Consider the following 22,609-nt stretch of genomic DNA (forward strand, 5'->3'; position numbering starts at 1 on the left):
AATCCATTCAAAAAAGGGTGTGTGTCACTATCCATGCTAAGTGGCCTCAGCAGGCTCAAGGCTGGCAGCTGGGGTCCTACATAATGTGTGTGTGTGTGTGTGTGTGTGTGTGTGTGTGTGTGTGTGTGTAAACACAGCTCAAAAGTATTAATAGGCCAGCCGTGTCTGTGTCCTAAGCCACTTATGGCTCGTCTCTGTTCTCCTAAGACCGACCAAGCTACACAATCCCACCATGCTATGATATCACATCAGGTTTGCTGGTTCCTAAGCAACTAGATCAAATCTTCATAGAAACTGGCAGGGTTAAGAGTTTGCCGAGAAATAGGAGATTTGTGGTAACCCCAAAGGCGAAAGGATGGAGCTAAAAATAACAGCTATCAGATACTAAGAGACCAGCATGTTAGCATCAATGTAGCAGTATAGTGGGGGTCGGAACTTGATCTAGATTCTTGCATTACAGTCGGAAATATGATATCCAAATGGACACGGTGGAATGAGCTCACGGAGAGAGTTCACAACTTGTCCAATCTCCATCGCATGCATTATTGCATACATGCATTACTGTAGATAAACACGTAGGTATGCAGGATTTAGAACATCCTAATACTTTATTATTACTGACTAAAATGTACTGGCGGCACTAAGTGCAGAAATGTGTTACTTAATGCCTGTTCAAACTAAGAATCAGATCTAATTTATATATGTATTATATGTAGTATGTATTTCTTAATCGGGGCATGTTATTATAAGACTGTTTGAGATTACATAACATACTAACATAACAAGCACTGCAGAAATATCCCAGCGTTTCCCAAAGACGATTGCTTTCATTTCAACCAAAAGACCTGAAACACTGCACACAGTCAGGTACAGATTCATACATGCACCTGAACCTGCATATAGAAATGAACAGGTGTAACCAAATGACTGACAGCTAAACACATTCCCTCAGCAGCATCTATATGCATGTTTTTCCTTGAACTGAACTTCTGAAGATCGTTTTTCACGTACACGTAAACCCTTCCGCACTGACTCTGTCCTCATTACAGGGGTTAATGAAGGAAAGAAGCCCAAGCTCTGGTTTTCACAAGCTCTCTCTCTCTCTCTCTCTCTAGGCTCTGCAGCTCTGTTGGGACTCGACGCTTCTGCCAGCAAGGCCCAGAAACCTACTTCTGCCGTAGGCTCAATGACTGACGCAGCTCAGCTGACGGCAGCAGGCCACACAGGCAAAACCATGCAAGGACGCGAGCATGCACCTGCGCGCACACTCTACTTAAACCTTAAAGTCCCTTTATCCTTAGGAAATTACCTTTGGCACACTTCTGATATGTCAAAAGGTACATTAGGTAACCCCTGCCATTATTTATCCAAAATGTTACTCCTATGCTTATTCAGACATAATAGTTCATTCATTGGTACTTAAAAAAAAACATGCTGAGGTTAAATTTCTTTAATGAGTTCCCCTTTTTGTAGCCACGCAAAAATGTTCTGAACCCTTTTGCTCGCTGCTTATTCACCAGTAATTCCCACCTTACAAGTTGAATCCCACATTCTCCCCTTTTTCTCCTCTCTTAATAACATAATCGCAAACTCTCCCACAGGCGTTAATCGACACCTACGTACAAAATCAGACATAAAAATGCGAAGGAGCTGGATCTGCACTCAGCCCAGCCCAGCTAATTTGGCAGTGTGCGTGTTACCATGCCTACAGGCCCGATCAATACTTTAACTAAAAATAGCATAGCCGTAATACGCTTACTTCAAATTGCAAAAGGCTGAACGTGGCAGGAGCAGAATTTATTCTGTAATTTCCAACATAAGTGTAACCAGTGGCAGAGGAAGTGGGCACTGGGCAAAAGTGTGAGTTTAATCCCCGACAGGAGGTTTCTTAAGGCGATTCCAGGATGTTATTGGCTGGGCCTGTGTTCAAACAGCAGGTCACTTCCTGCTGGGTTAGCGGTGGATCATTAAATAGACAGTGTGGCTTCAGAAATGGGATCATAAACCAGTGCGAACACATGCAGATCAATGATTAGAGTTGGGATAGATGCTAGCGCAGTGTATCAAAATGCCTATTAAGCATGAAAATACCACAAGGCAAAGAGAATATTTGTTAAGACGAGTCAAACAGCGCCCTATTAGGAGATAGCTGTATGACACCAAGTAGCCAGACACCCTTTACATCCAGTACAATCTGTTTAACTGATGCTCCTGCTGGCGGTGCATTCAATAACTTACGACATGACCTAGAGAGAGGCAGAGAGAGAGACGGGGGGAGCACGGACAGATGCACAGACAGAAACGATGATGATGATGATGATGTGGGCTGGCGTGAGGGATGGAGTTGGGGACATGAAAGCAAACAGGAAGAGACTGGGGAGTTAAAGCATGTCAGAAGTATAAGCTAAAACCTGACACGCTGGCAGAGACGGCCTCTTTCTCTCTGCACCGTCCTCTTGTTGACACACAGGTGTGAGAAAGAGCACTTGATCTCACACGGCTGCCACGCAGGTCAAGTCCAGTGCTGTTTCCACTCAGACATAAAGAGAGGAATATGTGTGATCCGCGTACACACACTACGTCTGCGTACACAACTGGTTTAAACCCTGTTCTTTTTATAGTGTCTGCCTCCCACCCACTGAGAGAGGAAGCGGGTTAGGTGGGTGGACTATCAAGGGGGGGTATGACTATGATTTCTGGCACACATCGCTGCAGCGTGGGTGAGAACTCAGACTCCATTCATAGATTTCTTTTTTTTACCTTCATTTGACCTCTTTCAGTCTCTGTGCCGCTCTTTCCCTACACAGCTCCGGCTGTGAACGGGGACAAAAATGTTCGTCATTCATAAAAGGCTCAGGATCGTGTTCATTAAATATTTACACCCTTTTTTTGATTCCTTTACCAGACCATAGATCTTCAGTTCCCTTCTCCAATCCAGTCTAAAACAGCCATATAATATCTCCCTCTTTTTCTGAGTGTGTCTCTCAGTGGAGACACTCATCATGTGTGACACATCTCCCACTGGCTCCATTGTGAGATTTAGTTCGAATTTAATACAGGCTAACAGCCAATGTCATCCACAATAAAACCAATTCAAAGCCACGTCTAATGTTCTTTGATACCATGCAAACACTAACAGGCTGCTTATCTTCTGCAAGCGCAATTCTATTTACTCCATACAACTACAAATCAGTGAACCGTGTAAGGAATTCTCACCCGTTTGCCATCCACCGTGTAGATCTTCTTCACCACTCCAGAGTCGAGCTTTATGGCGTCTGTGATGTCGGTAAGGACCTGTTCATAGGAATGGGCTGTTTTCTTGTTCAGAAGAATCCTCACTGCTTTCCGGGGCTTCACTCCGCTCCGCACCACCGTCACAAGCTTCGGACGGATGAAGTCCTTGCTTTCGCGACCCTCTGAGGCGGTGGTCTTGGTGCTGCCCAGAGACGGAAGCCCGCGGGACGATGCTGCCGCAGCCTTGACGTTCACTGACCAGTTGGGGTTCACGTTCTTTGCGTAATCCAACTTTTTGTAGGCTTCGGTCGAACTGCAAACATAGCTTTCACCTGTTGGGATGGGGGGTTGGAAAAAAGAGAGGGTATCAAAGATGGATTATTTAGAAAACAGCCAAACAAAAGAGATAATCTTTAGGCTTCTTTTGGCAAAAGAAATAGATTATAAAGAGTAAAAACTATATATTTGGGTGAGAATCTAAAGGTAAACTCTACTGAAGGGGTGAACACCATTCTTTAAAAAAATATACACTCTTATTTGTTCTGCTATATTCAGAGCGACGTGCATATAAAGGATATGATTAACATTGGTTTCAGATCCCTCAAACCATTCAGTGACCCCTGGTGCCCTTTAAATCCTGGAGGAGGCCACTCCCGTCACAATAGAGATGTTTCATCACTGGACAAATGCGATTACTCAGATCAGCTTTGTATTGATCTGAAGCGACCTTTCCATCTCAGGCGATAATTATGCCAGAGTCAGTGGACCCTATCAATGTTGAGGTCAAAGGTTTGGTTTTTTTTCTTTACTGTTTGCACATAATCAACAGTCCATATCATCTAAACCTGCTGCCAACAGCTTAGAGCTCTTCCTCTTTCACCCCTCCTGACCTAATGATATTGGCTTGTAACTTTTAGAGAGTAAAACAGACCAAGATAACCTGAGCTGACACACCGGATATCTGGACCGCCATCTGGCCATCAAATGAGTTGCATAATCTTAAAGCAGTCATCTACAGTGTGCTCACTGGGTTAGGCTTTTTTGTGTGAAGAAATGCCCCCTAAAAGTATCATGTACAGGCTGTTTCATATTATCTATCATTGGGGCTTCTTACTTTACATTTACAGTCTTGTTAGTGACCTTACTCTATGCAGCAGGAGGGGGAGCAAGGGAAGATCACATAACACCTCAGCTCACAGGTCAGGGAGTGTTTACTCTTTTAGAGAGTAGAAGAGAGGCATCCTATTATGTTAGATAACCACAAACATGTTGATAAGGTCATAGATGAGAGGAAGTGTGTCTCAGTGCTTTGAATTGTCGCAGATATACATATGTATTTATACTGACCTTCTACTAGCTGTTCAATATTGGTGATTTTCTTTGACCCATCCAGGGTGTATATGGTCCGGACGCCCTGAGGCAGGTTGACATTGTCGGATAGGGAACGGGTCAGGTCCGCCAGCAGGGCGTCAAAGGTCCGGAACCTGTCAGCAGAAATGGCGTACACAATCCCATTGAAGTACCGGTCTCCATTGCGGTAGAAGCGGACTTTCTTGGCTCTCTTCTCCGCACTCAGTGTCTTCAGGGTCCGGGTCCGGTACAGACTGCAGTGGGCGCTGTGTGTGGGACTCAGCACACCGTTCATCTTCGCACTAGAGCGGCTGTGCCTCTTACCTTTGTCCCGCTCGTCAAAATGCTCCATCTCCATTTCGCTACCGAGGCTCACAAGTACGGCAGTACTGTCTGGGAAACAACAAAGAGGAGGGGAGGGGAGGGAGAAGATAAAGTTTGAACTACCGAATAACAAATGAAAAGGAGGTGCCGAAAATGAATATCCGACCCAAGAGAGGTTCGGAAGGCTGATATAACCGCCAGCCGGTATCCGTCGCTGGCGCACTGTCTCAAAATACCCCACTAATGACAGATTAAGTGCTCTTAAGCCGAGCAGTGGACAGTGCGCTTCTTGACGACCCACGCTGTGTGTGACAGTGCGCCCGAGCTACTGTGACGCGCAGATGGCTGGAGAGCCTCGGTCACGAATCGATAATAACCTATTAATTTGGCCCTATAAATATTCAGAAGAGCCGCAGCTGGACCAACATCCCTCCTGGGCCGGAGTTAAAACACAACATCGCGGTCCCGTTATAGATGCCCATCATTAAAATATGCCAGGTTATATTCTGCAGTCCCAAAAAGACTCGTTAAAAACATATAAAAGTGTGTTTCAAGACTTTGCAGCAAACCACAAATAAAACAGTTAATCACGCTGGTATGAGATGATAATAAAAAAGCAACTGCTCAGGCTTACCTACGCGAGCAATTAACGCTTCTGTGACGGTCACCTCCAGTCTGACTGACGCTTTAATTCCCAGCAGATGTGAGAAAGGAGTTCAGTGTCCCTGACACTGGACGCCGGTGATATGTGATGCTGTCCTGGCTGCAGTGTGTGAGCCCCCCCTGTGCGTCTCTTTGTTGTCCGGTTGATGTGCCCCACCACACCAAACCAATGAATACGTGCGTGTGTGTGCTTGTGTGCGCGTTGTGAGAAAGCAAGCAGCAGAGGCTGGACTGGAAATGGACTTGGTAGCAGCTGCTTCCCCTCCCATTCTCTTTTCTGTTTTTTTTTTTACACCCACCCTTTCTCTCTCCTCCTCCACGTCACTCTGTCGTGATTTTCATTCGGCGCCCCCACCCCTCATTAGGATGCAACCACACGCTTCCCACCCGTGCTGGGGAGGATGTTGGTCCTGCACCCCCACCCAGCCCCTCAAAAGCACGCGTCAACTGAGGTGGGTGGATGGTGGTGTCAACCCTGCTTTGTGGCATTTTAAATCATCACTGTGGTGCTCAGTAAAGAGAGAAAACAGATATTTTTCTGTGATTATTTTCCAGTTTAATTCCCTCCTCATATTTCACATAAATCATTATTTATAGCTTAACTGATCGTAAATGCAGCATTGTGTTTAACCCACATTTGCACGTGGGTTGTTATGTAATACTTTAACTCTATACACAAACCCACATGCTGTATTTCTTCTACAATGACTTACTGTTGTTACTGTATGAAGACTTTTTTTTCTTGGGAATTAAATGTATGGATGAGCTCAAAAGAGGTTCAGTTACACTGAATTCATCAACGCAGAGAACTGAGAGATGTAAATGATGCTTCTGTCTCGTTTCTTCCTATGAGCTTTGAAATTTGAGGTTAAGACAGGAACCAGTCTCACAGTGCAGGAAGAGATAAAGACCGCTGACCTACATCATAGACTCCAGAGACTACAAAAATCCCACTCCACCACTCACTAATGAACCACACACATGCATGTGCGTATTATCTAACATTTATATGTGCCAGTGATGATGATAAAAAAAAAGAAGAACAAGAAGGTGCCGTCAATTTCTCACATCTTTGCCATTCGTTTATTTTATTTACAGCGTTATGTTTTGATGATGTCACTTTCATCAGTAATAATACAGAGTCTTTCTCTGTGTCTTTGTGTGTGATAATGAAACACCACAGCCTACCATGCTAGCCATGATCATCCCTTTATGACCACAGTGCTCCCATATTCTCATGGCTGCTTCCATCAGAAGATGGGTCCTTCCAGCAGGATAACATACCGTGTCCCAAAGCTCAGATCAACACAAACTGGTGTCTTGAACATGACAATGAGTTCAGTGCACTCGAATGTCCTCAACAGTCACCAGATTTCAGTCCACTAAAGTTCCTTTGGGATGTAGTTTAAGGAGGTTATGATGGATGTGCAACCAATAAATCTGCAGCAACTGTGTGACACTATCCTGTCAATATGGTACAAACTCTCAGAGGAACGTGTCCAGCACCTTGCTGAATTTGCGCCACAACAAAATAAGCATTGTTGAGAGCAATGTGTGTAAATGTGGGTCCAACCCAGTACTTGTACCTGATAAAGTGGCCTGTGAGTGCCCATGAATTCTTTACTGTGTGAGAGTGAAAGACAAATAAATACATTTAAAATAAAATAATTTAAAAAAACACACCCACAATTTTTTTTTCTATTTTGGGGACTTGGTGTGCGTCACAAACAGAGAGGAGATGACACTCTCAGACATAATGTGATTTTCAAAAGAGAGTCAGATATGTCAGATTTATAAATTTCCACATTTTGTTCAAATAACAGATGAGAGCGCAGAGAAATGGATTTTGGTGTTGTGGTAGACTTAAAACAAACATATCTGATATTAGAACTGACAAAATGTGAGGTACACTGTGAAAGCAGCTCTGTTTGTCTTAGGATCATACAGTATCTTGCAGTTAGCAAGCAGCATTTCATAGTAATCAAGCATTTCAAACATATATTGCTTCCATCTACATTTGTGTCACCAGTGCCACTGACTAATTACAGACCGGGTGGAACAAAATCAGAATGAAATAAGCTTGGAAATACTGCATCCATACTAATTAGGTAAGTTCTTCATTTCTTCAATTCTTCATAGAGGCCAACTCTTGAAGCGTAGCACAGCATGACTCGTAGCAGATATAAAGAGAAGTGTGTGTGGTTAAGACTTTTAAGCCTCCATGTGGGCATGTATGATTTTATTTGTATATTATGTATGTAAGTGGACAGTTTTACAATCATAAAAACATATTTTTATGCCAAGCTCCTTTTCTCAGCAATGTGCATAACGGCCACGTTTTCATTCAAATGTTAGAAAAACACAAAAAGGCACGATGTAGAACACTTCTGCAAATACACTTCTGTGAGGTTATGATAAAGAAGCTGAAGCTCAATTGGATGGATTTATGGACTGATAACTGATATTGAAGTCTCATCTGGAGTAATTAAAACCTGCTTTCAATTTACAACCTGTGATTAATGTATTTTGATGCAATGCTTTCACACTACACAGAAGGGTGTGTGAACACGTGTGCTACCACAAAAGTGCGCGAGCCAAATGAATTAGCATAGTAATGCAGCAGTATTGTGAATCATTGTGTTTTGAGAGTCGCTGTTGTGATTTGTCATTCTCTTTCACCTGTCAGGAGAAGACATTTAGGTAGTTCCTCTGTGGCTGTGTGATTCATCGGCAAGACGCATTGAGTTGTAATAAATAAAAAAAGCTTATACGTGAAATTGAGATGGCAGAAGACTAGAGACTAGTTAGAAGGAGAGAGTGGTACACTGCAAATGTGCTCAGTGTTTCATGAGGCGATGTGAACTGGCTATGTCTAAATGAAGTCATGAATCTAAGATAAACAAGCTGTTGTGGATCACACTTAGAAGCGTACACCAAGTCAGCCATATCAAAAAGTAAATACCAGCTCAATAAACAAATTCCTCCCGTGGAAATTGAAGCATTAGGACTCGAGCTGATCAGGCGATACTTTTCAGAGGATTTACAGGGACAGGACAAAAAAATTAAATTATACAATTTATGCCTATGGCACCATGTTGTCCGCTTTGTGATTTTGTTTTAATTCAGTGTAATTCAGCAAGGCTGAGAAGAACTGAAACCATCCTACACGTTTCACAAATACAACTGAAGCAGTACTCCTGGTGTTTGTTTTTTTTGTTGTTTTTTTCCTATTCACTACTTCATCTCATATCGATAGAGTTTTCTGACACCCACATTTGAAAAGGTGGTCAGTAGGTGGGACATGGGTGACTGTTTGCTCTGTGGAGAAACTACAAACAGCGAGAGCGGTGATGTGGTGCTGCATACGTAATGTGAATCGTAGGAGGTGTTAAAAAAAACTGCAGTGACACAAGAAATGTTCAACTTGGCAGGCTTGTAGCACACTAGACTCAAAGCCTTCAGCTTGTTTCCTGTCCTGAAATAAAGGCCTTAGCCACAAAAGTTTAAAAACCCATATTTGAAACATTTCTCTTTTTAAATAATTCATCTCCTTGTTCAAAGAAACACGTAAGAAAACACTAAGCCCACACTTTGTTGTGAATGTAGCCTTTTATAGCTTGACATCAGGTTAATACTGTGGTTACCTTATCAAATGAAAAAAAAATACAAAAATAAAAACACAATACCAACTGCAGCAAATGGACAGAAAAAACGAAATACATTCACATTCATGTTATTAAGTATGCCAGCTGAACTGCTTGTTAACACAAATATTTAATCAGCCAATCACACGACAGCAATTCAAAGCATTTAGGCATATGGACATGATCAAATTGATCTGCCAAAGTTCAAATTGAGCATCAGAATGGGGAATAAAGGTGGTTTCAGTGACTTTGAATGTGGCCTGGTTGTTTGTGCCAGAGAGTATTTCAGAAACTGCCGATCTACTGGGATCTTCCCACACAACCATCTTGAGAGTTTACAGAGAATGGTCAGAAAAAGAGAAAATATCCAATGAGTAGCAGTTCTCAGGTTGAAAATGTCTTGTTGATGTCAAAGGTCCGAGGAGAATGGACTTCTTCAAATTGAAGGCAACAGTAACTCAAATAACCAGAAGAGCATCTCTGAACACGCAACACGTTGAACCTTGAAGCAAACGAGCTACTGAAGTAGAATACCGCACCTCGGTATGGTATTACTTGCTATTTTTGGCCAGGATGTGTCCTTCAATACGCATATTAAACAAATATGTAGGACTGCTTCCTTGCATTTGCACAACATCTCTAAAATTAGAAACATCCTGTGTCAGAGTAATGCTGGAAAAACAAATTCTAGGCTGGACTACTGTAATTCATTATTATCAGGATGTCCTAAAAACTCCCTAAAAAGCCTTTGGCTGATCTAAAATGCTGCATCAAGAGTCCTGACAAGAGAAAGACAGTATTTCTCCCATTTTAGGTCCTCTTAATTGGCTCCATGTTAAATCCCGAATCAAATCTAAAGGTCCATCTCATATCAAAGACCTCATAGTACCACATAGAGCACTCAGACTGCTATCTTACTTGCGGTTCTGATTTTGTTTTGGTGACAGACACCCTCTCTGATTTTAGGATCAGGCCTGGTGACCCTGAATCCTCCCACTGCAGCACTGCAATAGGCTTAGGTTGCTGGGGGATTCCCATGATTCACTGAGCAATTCTCATTCATTCACCTGTTCTTGCTCATTATGTGTTTATCCACCACTTTACTTTTAATCATTAGTCATTATTAATCTCTGGCTCTTCTCCACACCGTGTCTTTTGTCCTGTCTCCCTCCCCTCACCCCCAACCAGCTGCTGCAGGTGGTTGCCCCTCCCTCAAAATTGGTTCTGATGGGGGTTCCTTCTGATTGTTTGGGTTTTCTCTGTATTACTGTGGGCTCTCAACCTTACAATATAAAGTGCCTTGTGATGACTGAGAACTATATAAATAAAATTTAACTGAATCGAAAAAGGGCTCACAAAAATTGGACGACAGAAGATAGGAAAAATGTCGTCTGGCAAGATGAGTCTTGCCACTGAAACATTTAGCTGGCAGCATCAGAATTTGGTATAAACAATTTGAAAGCATGGATCCATCATACCTTTTGTCAGCAGTTCAGGCTGCTGGAGGTGGTGTAATGGTGTGAGAGATATTTTCTTGGCACACGTTGGGTCAATTAGTATCAGCGCTGTATTGTTTAAACACCACAGCCTGCCTGAGTGTTGTTGCTAATAATCTGTTTATGACCACTGTGTACCTATCTTCTGATGGCTGCTTGCAGCAGGACACTGCATCATGTCACAAAGCTCAAATCACCTCAAATTTTACTCAAATGTCTTCAACAATCACCAGATCTCAATCCAGTACAGCAACTTTGAGTTGTGGTGAAATGGGATATTTAGATCATGGATGTGCAGCCAACAAATGTACAGCCACTGCATGATGCAAAAAGGACCAAAATCTGTGAGGAATTATTCTAGCAGGTTGTTGAATCAATACCATAAAGAATTGTGGCAGCTCTTAAAGAAAAAGGAGGTCCAGCTGAGTACTGGACAGTACAAAGTGTACCTAATTAAGTGGCTGGTTAGTGTAGAAACTGCAGTATTTCAACATAATCAGTCGCAATGTGAACTAAAGCATAACCAAAAGCAACATGACTAAGTTTGGGTTACGGATCGTGCTTCGGGTTGTGCTTAAGCGTGGGTAACCTGCTTTTCCTTTGTAATTTCTTCTCTCCTTTTCTCTCTGCTATTCTTCCACCATCACCTCCTCCTCTTTCTTTCACAAAGGCCTCGCCACCATCTTCTTCTCCTCCCTCTTTTCCTTTCTTAGAATCAGCCTCTGCCTTCCTGCCAGTCTGCTTCCCTCTAAGCAACAGGAGATGAAAGGGAGAAAAGTACAATTTATATCTACCAAAATTGCTTTGATTAAAACAACAATGTCAGTGGCTTTATCTAACAGTCATTATGTCAATAATAGCCTTAGAAAATGTCAGAATCTATTTATTTATTTACAGCATGAATTGTTTGTCAAGCATGAATACACAGTTAAGGAGTTGAGGGAAAACTGATTTCAGTGACACATGTATTGCTTCCTCCCAAATTAATAAGTGAAATCAGAATTAAGCCAAACACCATAAAAATAAAAACCTTTGAGTGAAGCTCATTCTGCATTCATTCTATAAAGCATGTTATTGCGCTGCAGTTTATGTTATTTTGTCCATAATCTGTGGGCCTTGTGCTTCACAGACCTCATTTGTTTGCTCTCTGGTGCCCTCTGTGGCTGTGCAAAGTACTCTCTTCTTTGAGCTTCATGGGTAGATGACAGCTGTAGGAGAAGAGAACCGATTAGTAATTCAAGTCCACTCTAGACCAGGAGTGTCAAACAAAAGGTCCGTGGGCAGGAATTGGCCCAGTAAAGACTCAAATCTGGCTCACTGGAAGGCTTTGAAAAATGTGAAGAAGTGCATAGATTTTGAACTTTTAACTTTATTTTCATCAGTTTTACAGCTGGGCAAGCAATGAGCTACCAGAACCTTTTTCTGTAATTTTACACATTATTATGAAGAAAAACGTAAATGCACCATTAAACTGACATTTTTGTACATTAAAGACATCTCAGTGATTAAATCTTCAGTTAAATGTACTTTTCTGGTCTGGCCCACTTAAGATCAGAGTGTGCTATATGTGGCCCATGATGTAAAATGAGTTTGACATCCCTGCTGTAGACACATGATGTAAAGCTGCAGTAACTGTGACCTATGGTCTCTAAAACACAGTGAACTCAGTTTCACTTCAGCTTGCGCTCTGCAGAAACCTGTTTTGTTGCAACATACAGAGGAAAGTCCTTGACTTCCTTTTTTGCCTGAGCAGACTGACCTGTTATATAACAGGAGAATAAATGAGAGCTGCATGAAAAAAGCAGAAACACAGTATGCAGAGTATGTCATTAGAAGTATAACACTTACTGTAACACTTACCAGAGCATGTGTTTAGCAGTCAAGGATTAGTCGTTAACGGGTATTTGCTTAAGATTGTGACTGCTTACCTTAGCAATTTCTGACAGGTATGCCCGCCTCTCATCATTGGTTTTATGAAAAGCCTGAAATTTGGAAAAAACAGCAAGCTATACCGTCACAAATTTGTATTCATGAGCCACGCTTGTTCTATCAGGCAATAATCTATCTGCTCGTGGGTACAATGTGTGTATGTTTGTGTGTGCACTTCTCAAGTCTTCAATGTTAATTAGCAACAGGGATTACTGACTGCACGTGTCGTTTGCTAAACCAGCATTCAGCGAATATCTCTCTCTTTGTTGAGCAGAACAATAAACAAAACTAAATCTTTCTCAATCCACTGCTAATGGTGGCTACTCACAAGTAAACTATTTATTACCTGGAAAAAACTAAAGCTGCTTGTCTAAGAAATTTAAAAAAAAAAAACATAAGTAGAACAGCAGACGTTGTGACCTCAAACAATCCCTCTCACTGTTCTATGTCAAAAGGGACAGCTAGGAGTCACACCTTTCCTTCTTGTTCAATTTGAAGATGACAATCCATTAGCTGACTCTGGAGGTCAGATTTCTCCCCGGTCAGGAGCTTCAGACGTTGTCTCAGTGTTTCCTGTGCCAAAGCGTTCCCGTTAATTAGAAACAAATCACGACAAAGAGGCCACAGAGTACGAGGGTGTCACGCTGCTGAATTACCAATCAATTTGTTCTTGAATTGCACTGTGCTGCCTGACGGGATCAAACAATAGCAGCATCGTTAATGCAGAAAACACGAGTACAAAAATGGACTGAGCTCATACGTATTTTAATAACCATATAAACACATTAGCCCTGTGAAATGGTAAGATTTATAGCCCAGAAAAGACCAGTAAGACCTTTGCAATTTTCTAGGTTTGGAACAGTCTGCTTCTTTTCATTGTGCACCTGAGAGGAGAGTGTTTTAAGGTTGCAATACTTGAAATCTATGAGTACCACTCTCTGAATATCAGTCTGATGTCTTCGGATCAGCCAAGTGTTCTTTTCTGCTTGGTTAGATCACATTTTTTTTCTTCCTAATCATTAATTGTGTTAGAGTTGTATGCCACTAAGAGGATGCATTTGAGGCACTGAGATCACTAATCAGAAATATTCTTAGCCTCATTCTTTAGAGCTTTAGACATAGTAGCATGCTCTTGTATTGCTTACTTTACCAGAACACTTTCATTTACCTCCATATTAACAGTATCGTGATAACATTCCTCTCACATGCTCACTCTCTCATACTGTCATGCTCAGTTTGTCTAAAGACTTCCAGTATGCAATATTGTTTCCTTGGTTACACTAATAAGCATCTGTTAGCACTGCTCTAAGAAGTACACACATATTTAGACTGTATTGTGCAACCTTTGGTGTGCCTTAAAGTATTGTAATTAGTGTGTATTACTCTCCCATGGTTTGTAATCCTGTGATTACAGCGCTGTGATTAAACTCTGGCTTATTCATCCTGCATCAGCAGGAGAATAGAGAGCAGCTGGCCAAACAGTTCTGCCTGTGCTGTCCACTCTCTTTAACCGATTCTGCATCTCTGGCTCTATCTTGTGGCGCGTGCTTCTGTCTTACACTTGCAGCTCCCTCTCGCTTTGTCAAACTGTCCTTGGAAAAAAAATATCAAATTTAACAAAACTGATAAAGACAAACCCTCAGTGGAAAATGAACATTTGCGCTCACCACTGGCATGTCCTCATACGACCGAATAGAAGCCAGTCGGTCTGCAAAAAAAAGCAAGAGCATTTGAGTATTATGTGTGTATGCATAATACTGAAAAAAAAAAACTTCTCGAGATGGGTGGAAGTATTCCATCTTGTCTTATTTATTGCACTAAATGGAAAAAGAGAGTTTATTTGAAAAATAAATATTTTCCTCCCAAGTTGCCTATTTTACACGAGCAACATCATCATCACAAATGCTTCATGTATTGGAAATGTTGAGCTCATATATTTAAAAGAGTTTTTGCAGATGACACTACTCTTGATCTGGAGAAAGATAACCACACTATACACAGAGGTATAGTGTTGTTACTTACAAACACTTGTGAAAAAACTGCAACATAATGAATGTGCTTTCACAGTAAAGTTTTTTGAAAGCCTGAGAACTTACCCACAGGGTTTCCTCTTATGTCTTCCAGTCTCTCACGGATGAGTGAGATCTGCCGTTCCAGCTGCCCATTTAGCTCTACCTGTGTCTCATACCTTGTCCTCCACTCATTTCCTGATACATCAGCAGAAACATAGAAAACCATCATAATATAGTCCTTTTGAGGACTGAAGACATTACCGACAACAAAAAGAGAACCATGTCTGACCTTTATTTTTTTTTCTGGAGGTCCTAATGTAATATCATGTGGTAAACAGTACTCAAGCTAACATACATTTAAACACATACACTCACTAGACAGTTTATTACACCTGTTCAAGCGCTCTTTAGCACGGATATTTAGTCAACCAATTGACCAACCAATTCTACCAGTCACTTTAATTTTGCTTACCTTCCCCATCAACACTGTGCAGTCTTTCTTGGAGTTCACTCGTGGTACTCCGCAGATCAGACACTGACTCTTCAAGCATTTCTCTACGACCAAGAACTAAATTATACTATTCTTGCAGTGTGTAAGTTAACATTTATTTAAACAAACAAAAAAGGTCTTTCTGTTGTTATTTCAGACTTACTTCATCCCCCTCTCCTTTTCCAGTTCTACCTGCAGCCGTGCCAACGCGTATTTACAGTCCTCGCTAGCTTTAGCCATGTTTCTGAAAAAAATCCAAGCTTTGTTTGGGTTTCTACGGAAACCGCCGTTTCCGGTGTTGTGCCAAAAAGTGATCGCGTGCCAAAAAATGATATCCAGTGTTTTTTGTGTTTTTTATGTGGAATATCTTTACGTATCTTGGTAGAGAGACCTCCGTGAACAGGGTTTACAAAGGGGTTATATATCAAATCATAAAATTAGATGTTTTTTTAAGTATCTTTATAACTCCCTCTAGAACTATTGTTATATTTGTTGCAATATCTGCTATCCTCTTGGCCAGATTACTCTTAAAAACACGTTTTTAATATCAACCAGATTTTTATAACTGGAAAAATTAAGGATATATAGAAGTCACTGCCAAAAACAGACGCTTCTACCTTGTTACACGAATGTTGTTTGTGGCTCAAGATGACTTGATATCCTCCACGAGGGATACATGTGACATATGTTTCACATATTATAGACCAACAAGTTATTCATAGTTTAAATACGTGCAGTTTTTGGCAGACGACCTTTTTTTTTTGGCACAGCTTATCAGGAAACGTCGACAAGGGCGCAGGAGTTTTTGGTTTGTTGCTTTTCTGTTTTCCTGACAGACATTTTATAAATTCATCTCTTGCTTAAATGCGCCTAAAAACGTTTAATCACATTAGTAAAAGAATACATACATTCAAGGCTGAAGACTATCTGTACATATAACATGAATATCTTAATATCTGTATATAAATGAAACACAGACTTAAATAACTTAAAATTAGAAGCAAAACTCCATTCAGTGTTAAATTAATTCTAGTATGTTCACATGGACATGACAAAATATAGCAAAGAACTGAAAGGTCTATTTTTCATAAGATCCCTATCAAAGATAAAACATGCAGGAAGGCATTAAGATGCACTGGAAATCTATTTTTTCTTCTCTTCTTCCTTGTTCTTCTGTACATCTTTTGCCTCAGCCTCATCCTCTTGTACTTCCTTCTGCAACTTTTTCTCTTCATTTGATTTTGCGGCCAATTCCTTGGCCGTGCATTTGCCGGCCTTCTTGAAAAAGGCTTTGATGCCTACATTATCGATGTTGTTTGCAGTCACGCCAATGTTGATCACCGACTGGAGACCAGTGTCTGTGGCTTCGCCTGCATTGTTGCCGTACCTTCACCACAATTAATGTGGTGAGGTTACAGAAATGGTGGTAGAGTTGTGTGATGGAAGAAAATTTAATGAGCATGTGAATTGAAATCTGGGGCAAGTTTGTTTACTACAGTCATTCACATAAAAAAGACAAAAGAATTAGGAAAACACAGTCATATCATTATTTATAGCTGTTTATTAACAACAAACTATGGAAAATATCTACAGATAAATAGTATGAAGAGCATAAGCATCACCACCCAGCACAAGCTGACATGTAACAGTAACATGGACAGACCCAGAAAGACACCTGATATTTATATTGTGTCTACACAGAAGCCACAGCTCAAACAGAACATTAGCCCAGTAGCACCAACTCCAGGGATGTATTTGTCTACACAGAAGGTGTTCAGACATATCACTGAGTGTAGGTCACCTATGTTTTCAAAGCCATTACTGTTCTTTGAATAACACACAGAGGGAATTAGACACGAAGCATAAAAGCAGTGTTGCATTTATGGGGCTAGAGCAAAGGAAACACCCAATCTGTTACGTATCCTGTTTAGGCAAGGTTTTAAATTACAAAGAGTCAAAACAGAAACCAAAACACATACTTTCTGTGTCTGACATGTATGACTAAGAAATGCCATTTTGATTAAGTTAGTTCCGCGTTATGTTGTTGTATTTATCTTGTTGACAGTTTACTGCTGTGTGCATGAAAGGGTTGAGCAGGTACACGTGTTAGTTTACAAGCCTTTTCCTTTAGTCCGCTGTGCAGTCATATGTTTCTGGACAAGTTTAAAAGATTCTCTAAGCCCCTAAATCTGAAAAGAAATAGGTGTGAAAAGCAGGTCAGAGCACCACCATCCCAAGAAGAAAGAGGCAAAGTAGGTAAGAATCAGACTGGTTTCTGATCCAGCTTGGTACTGATGTTTAAAATGACCAAACAGGTTCAGAAACAAGATGGAAACAAAAGATAACATTAATCCACTCATGATACTAAAGCATGAATTAATTAAAATATATGAACTTACTTGTAAGTGACAGTTGAGACCGTCTCTGCTGCCACACTTTTCCCAACAAGTTTTGCTCCAGTCTCCAGACTGGACCAAATGGTAGCCAAACCTAGTTCAAAATATCACCGATTTTAGAAACCTTATACTTTAGAACTTTAATGTGATAGTTAGTGCTAGTGATGATATGAGAATTGTATCAGTCTATGCACAATTTTTTAACTGATTAACATTTAGTGTCTTGAAAAAACATCTGCCCTCTCCTTGAGTTTTTGCATATTTGTCACGCAGGTGTTGTTTCAGATCATCAATCAAATTTTAATATTGGACAAAGATAAGTAAATGCCCTCTAAACCTAATAACTGGTTCTGTTAGCTTTAAGTTCAGACTTTCACTATGGCACTTCAAGACATTTATTTGGGGGGTTTTAATCATTCAGACGTGGACTTGCTGGTGAGTTTCAGGTCACTGTCCTGCTGCATAACTCAAACACAGTTCTGCTTCAGGATGTGAACTGATGGCCTGATATTCTCCTTCAAGATTTTCTAATACAGAGCATAATTGATTTCCATCAAGTTCTCCAGGTCCTGAAGCATCAAACCAGTCTCCAGACCATCACACTACCACCACCATGTTTGACTAATAGTATGATCTTCTTTTTACTAATGCTATGTTAGCTTTATGGCAGACAAGAGGATTCAAACCCTCCAAAAAATTGTCTCATCAATTCACAGAATATTTTTCCAAAAGTCTTGAGAATCATCAGGATGTTTTTTTTTTGGTAAATGTGAAACAAGTCCACTCATTTCAGTACTTTTTTTTTACTGCACTGTAACCTTGTTGTGAACATCCTGAAGTCTTGTACATACCATGCACAGTGCTGACCGCTACAAACTTGGCTCCATCCATTTTGGAAGCTTGGCCGTCTTCTTTCTTCTTCAAAGCTTCTGGAACCAGTTTTGCACCATGTTTCTTCACATGAGGTGCCATCTTTTCTGCCAGTTTTTCTGCCACTGTGCCTACACCATTCACTAAAGATACAGAAAGGTAATCATTATTATTTTGGAAGTAGAGTTCAGAGATTCCATGACTTAAAAACATGATGTCTTGGATTATTTCAAAGTAGTGCTCACCCAAGAACTGGCTGACTCGAACAGCACCCCCAGTGGCCTTTCTGGCCATCTCCAGACGTTTGGTGGTACTGGGGCTGACCTCTGAAGGAGTCTCTTCAGGTGTGAGTTGGTCTCGAATCTTGGCTGCTCCTTTGTGAATGGCCCTACCAGTAGCTTCTGCTCCTTTTATCAGTGAATCACTCAACCGAAGCGCTCCTATGGAGATATATTTGAGATAGTGAATGTACAACAGCAAAGAAACTGTCATTTAAAAAATTTCTAATAAAACTATATGAAAGCTATTTCAACAACATTTTCTTTGAAGCACTGAAGGGCATTACAAAGATAAACAACACCCACTAGTGGGCATTTTTTTATACAGAGGGATGTCTAATGTATAAGAATTCAATACAACACTTTGAAGGGATATATACAAGTTATTTTTTTCCCCTTCATTAGGACTCTTGCTTATAAACTCACCTGTCAAGATTCCTTGACCCATCTTCTCACTCCATCCAGGAAGTGGTAGTTTTTCCTGCTCTCCTGCTGATGTAGTCGGTTCTACTTGCTCTTTTGTGGGATTAAGGGGGACTTTCGTACTCAAGTTGACTACCTCTGACTCTGTGCCCTCTGGACCCTGTTAAGTCAAGGGACAAAAACAGTGGGTGGGTTGCTTTAAAAAAAAAAAAAAAAAAAGTACGCCCAAACAGAGTTGGCATATTTTTTTACCTACAACATGACATAACCACTTCATTCCTCCTGTGTCAAAGAAGTGTCAAAGAAAAATGTGTTTCTAGTATATCTAGTGTAACAACTTAAACCAGCCACAACATGAGTTTTCAGTTTCCACAAAAAGGTTCAATTAATGCTTTTACTAAGACAACTCACTAAGACACTGAGTTTGTTTTGCATCGTTTCCAGTTATTAAATCAGGGCTTGTTTAAATGCATGGACACAATATAACAAACTGCTTTGAATGTAGAGTTTCACAAGGCTTTTAATTCAGTTTGACAGTTTTGGGTAGTTTTACAGCTAACCTTTGTGATAGAGACAATAAGACAGGTAAAAATGGAGAGATAAAATCATTACACCCTCACATACCCAATGATCATTTTTGGGCACAAATAAATAGCAGACCTCAAAAAGCTTCATCTTCCCTGTACTAGTTAGCAAATTGACAGTATATGTATGTATAAAATTTCCAAGGCGCCATCAGGAGCTACTACCTACAAGGTCTTTCTGTTTCCAAACCAGGAGAAACATCCTATAAAAATTGCACCAAAGCTCCGCTCCAACACATACACACCCTTGCATTTGTTTCCTAAAGGAAGTAAAAGCTGACCTGGATCCTGAATTCAGCAAGCTGTGACAGGAGGTCCTGAAAAGTCTGCAGGTCTGCAGGAGGCAGTTCAGAAGACAACACTATACCCGCATAGCACCCTGGCATTTCTGCCAAGGAGTCAGGGAACATAAAGATCCCGGAGTTAGCCAGCAGCACTGGGGTGTCTTTTGTCAGTGGGTACATCCAATCGCATACCTGGAAAACACAATGACATTAAAATATGTAGGTGATGAATGTTAAGAGTCCTTGAAATTAGATCCACATCTGCTGTTTATAACAGAAACCTGAAATCTTTAATATGACACAGAGAGTGAGAAATGACAACATCTGCTGAGTGTTTGTTTCCATGAGGGGGAATATGTCCCATATGCAATTTATTTCATCAAATAACTTCACTGGAAGATATTATAAGATTTGGTTTGAAGGGTTTCCCAAGGATTTGTGCTTTCTTTTTCTCTTTTGAGCATAAAACTGTACTCTCATTTCCAAGTATTTACAATTTCCTCTAGTCTGTTTATAGACACGTTGTAGGATTTAAGGATTCAGGATTAATGTCACTTCTCAACTGAGGCAAAATACAGACACTTGCTGCATCGTACCACTGGTATGCCGGCTGATAACATGACCCCTGTGAGGGCACAGGACACTGAACAGCAATACAACAGAAGCGCAGAGTCATCTGTTAATGGGACCATTGTCTTGGCCCAAAACAAAGCAAGGACAGAATACAGGAGCAGCCTACCAGCCTGGTCGGGTGGGAAACAAGAGTCATGGGTTGCAGTGCAGTTTACAGCACAGCATAATACAGGCTTTGTAAAGGTGCCAGAATAGATTGGTATTTTATATAAACTCAATACAAAAGCCATCACACAGAAGGTTGCCAGAAAGCACAAAGTAAAAAGGATATGAATGGATATAAAGTAGATAAAATCACACTGTTGCACAGGAAAGATTAAGCAACGAATATCTGCTCTATAGATGAACAAGCTATAATAAGTCTCAAATGAAACAGTCTAGTTTTCTGTTAAATGAAAACTAGACTGTTATTCATTTAAGAGTCTAATAAATAATAAGCATTTGTACTTCAGCAACCAATTTCATCTGCAACATTGCTGTTTCAGTGTAACAACAATGATGGGATTGCAAGCTGAGGGTGAAGCATTTGGGCAATCTATCAATTGGTGGCATGATTAAAACTTAATATGTAACTATTTTAATATTTTTTTAAAAAAATGTTAAAGGCCTTTTTTCAGAAAAGAAATACATCTAATCCACCATTTGTTGCTAAAAAAAAAAGGTGTAAGAAATCAGTTAACAACACTGCCTTTTTAGCATTCAGTTCCAACATTTTGTAGACACACATACTTATTGTTGAACTAAACATATCCATAAATTGCAGTCTACAAAAAAACTTAAGACTTTATAATACCATAATTTACTAATAAAAGTGGCACCTTTTAATTTTCTCACACTACATTACTATAAAAAGTAAGTATAAATTACGTAAACCTTGCATATAGCATAAATTATAATATGAAACATGAGTCCCACACTGTCTTGTTCGACTTGTACATAAAAAAATACATTTAAAAGGTGTATTTATTATTGTAGGGAACTTCTCTTGTGTTTTAAGTGGTTAAGGAATGTGTCAAAAACACGTCATCATTTGTAAGAGGAACATTTCTTTGACTCAGAGTTATGAAAGGCTTCTCAAACAGAAGAAACAATTCCCCTGGGGTCACACCTGCTTGCTCTTCAGGACACACGCCCAAAATAAAAATGCTTTTCTAAAATACACACTCTCACAGGTTAACATACACTTAACAATAAATATACTTACATGTAAAAACACTGCAGGTTTTTCAGCAGGGGAATCCTGCTGACTGTTCACCACAATGATGCGAAGGTAGCCTGGAGAGGAGAGTGAGCTGACTTGCCCGTTTGGTGCCACAAAAAACAGCTGCACCCCGGAAGGGATGCACAGCAGTTCAGTTCCATTTTCTCCTGCTACTGCTGCAGTCTGTCTTCCTGGACAAAAGCCACCTTCAACAGGAGCATAAGCCAGGATACGGTGCCCATCTGTGGGCTGTGGTGTGTATGCTGGAGGCTGCTCTGCTGGACTGGCCATGGCTATAGTTTTTGAAACCACTGCAGGGAGTGTGTCTGGAGCAGGAGGGGTCGCAGGACTGACAGGGACTGTGTTGGGGGTTGGGACAATGTTGTGGGTGGTAGCAGGTATGGTGGGGTAGAGATGGTGGACAGAGTTTTGGGGAGGCTGGCCGTTAGGTGCCAGGTCTGGATAAAGTTGGGGAACAGAAAGATCCTTCAACAGCTGGTCTCTCTGGTTTGCTGTTATAGTAAGCTGAGATGTTTCCAGGTCAGAAAGGTGGTTCTCAATTGTCTTTAAAGTATCCCTCATCTTCTGTTGAAGCCGCCGGGCTGTGTCCCAGTTCGCTCCCTGCTGCCCTCCAGTGGGAACCTCCAGTCCCTGAGTGAGGTGCAGCCGACCCTTCCTGTAATACTCGAGGGCCTCGGCTCTTTTCTCTGCCTCTTCAGCAGCCAGTCCACGACTCAAAGAATGAAACGCCAGCTCATACTGGTCCCTGATGAGCAGTAATTCAGCAGGTTCACCCAT

At 40.9% G+C, this 22,609-nt stretch overlaps 3 protein-coding genes across 4 annotated transcripts in view; all 3 read right to left on the bottom strand.

The window, feature by feature from the left end:
• dclk1a (doublecortin-like kinase 1a) overlaps positions 1-5,119 on the bottom strand; it is a 44,095-nt gene extending 38,976 nt beyond the window's left edge. The window contains exons 1-2 of one of the 2 annotated variants that reach the window (XM_085363830.1): positions 4,582-4,985; positions 3,217-3,566 (exon numbers count right to left, since the gene is read on the bottom strand). In XM_085363830.1, the coding sequence (XP_085219956.1) occupies positions 3,217-3,566; positions 4,582-4,942 (711 nt within the window). In that variant the 5' untranslated portion in view covers positions 4,943-4,985. Of the gene's footprint in view, positions 1-3,216; positions 3,567-4,581 lie in introns of both variants that reach the window. The other variant, XM_085363829.1, reaches the window with a different exon arrangement.
• A 6,141-nt stretch (positions 5,120-11,260) lies between these two features.
• ccdc169 (coiled-coil domain containing 169) lies at positions 11,261-15,382 on the bottom strand. Its single transcript, XM_085363831.1, has 8 exons — positions 15,306-15,382; positions 15,125-15,207; positions 14,737-14,847; positions 14,308-14,348; positions 13,115-13,213; positions 12,640-12,693; positions 11,843-11,919; positions 11,261-11,459 (listed from the first exon to the last, which is right to left on the bottom strand). Exons 1-8 carry the CDS (start codon positions 15,380-15,382, stop codon positions 11,261-11,263), a joined length of 741 nt encoding a protein of 246 aa, XP_085219957.1.
• Positions 15,383-16,285: 903 nt separating this feature from the next.
• Positions 16,286-22,609, bottom strand: sparta (spartin a). Its single transcript, XM_085363832.1, has 7 exons — positions 21,815-22,609; positions 19,975-20,169; positions 19,113-19,269; positions 18,654-18,848; positions 18,390-18,551; positions 17,542-17,632; positions 16,286-16,529 (listed from the first exon to the last, which is right to left on the bottom strand). Exons 1-7 carry the CDS (start codon positions 22,607-22,609, stop codon positions 16,286-16,288), a joined length of 1,839 nt encoding a protein of 612 aa, XP_085219958.1.

The sequence above is a fragment of the Diplotaxodon limnothrissa genome, linkage group LG10 (assembly GCF_057381915.1).
Source record: "Diplotaxodon limnothrissa isolate DT_005_m linkage group LG10, D_limnothrissa_male_GT1.1, whole genome shotgun sequence".
NCBI classification, from domain to species: domain Eukaryota; kingdom Metazoa; phylum Chordata; class Actinopteri; order Cichliformes; family Cichlidae; genus Diplotaxodon; species Diplotaxodon limnothrissa.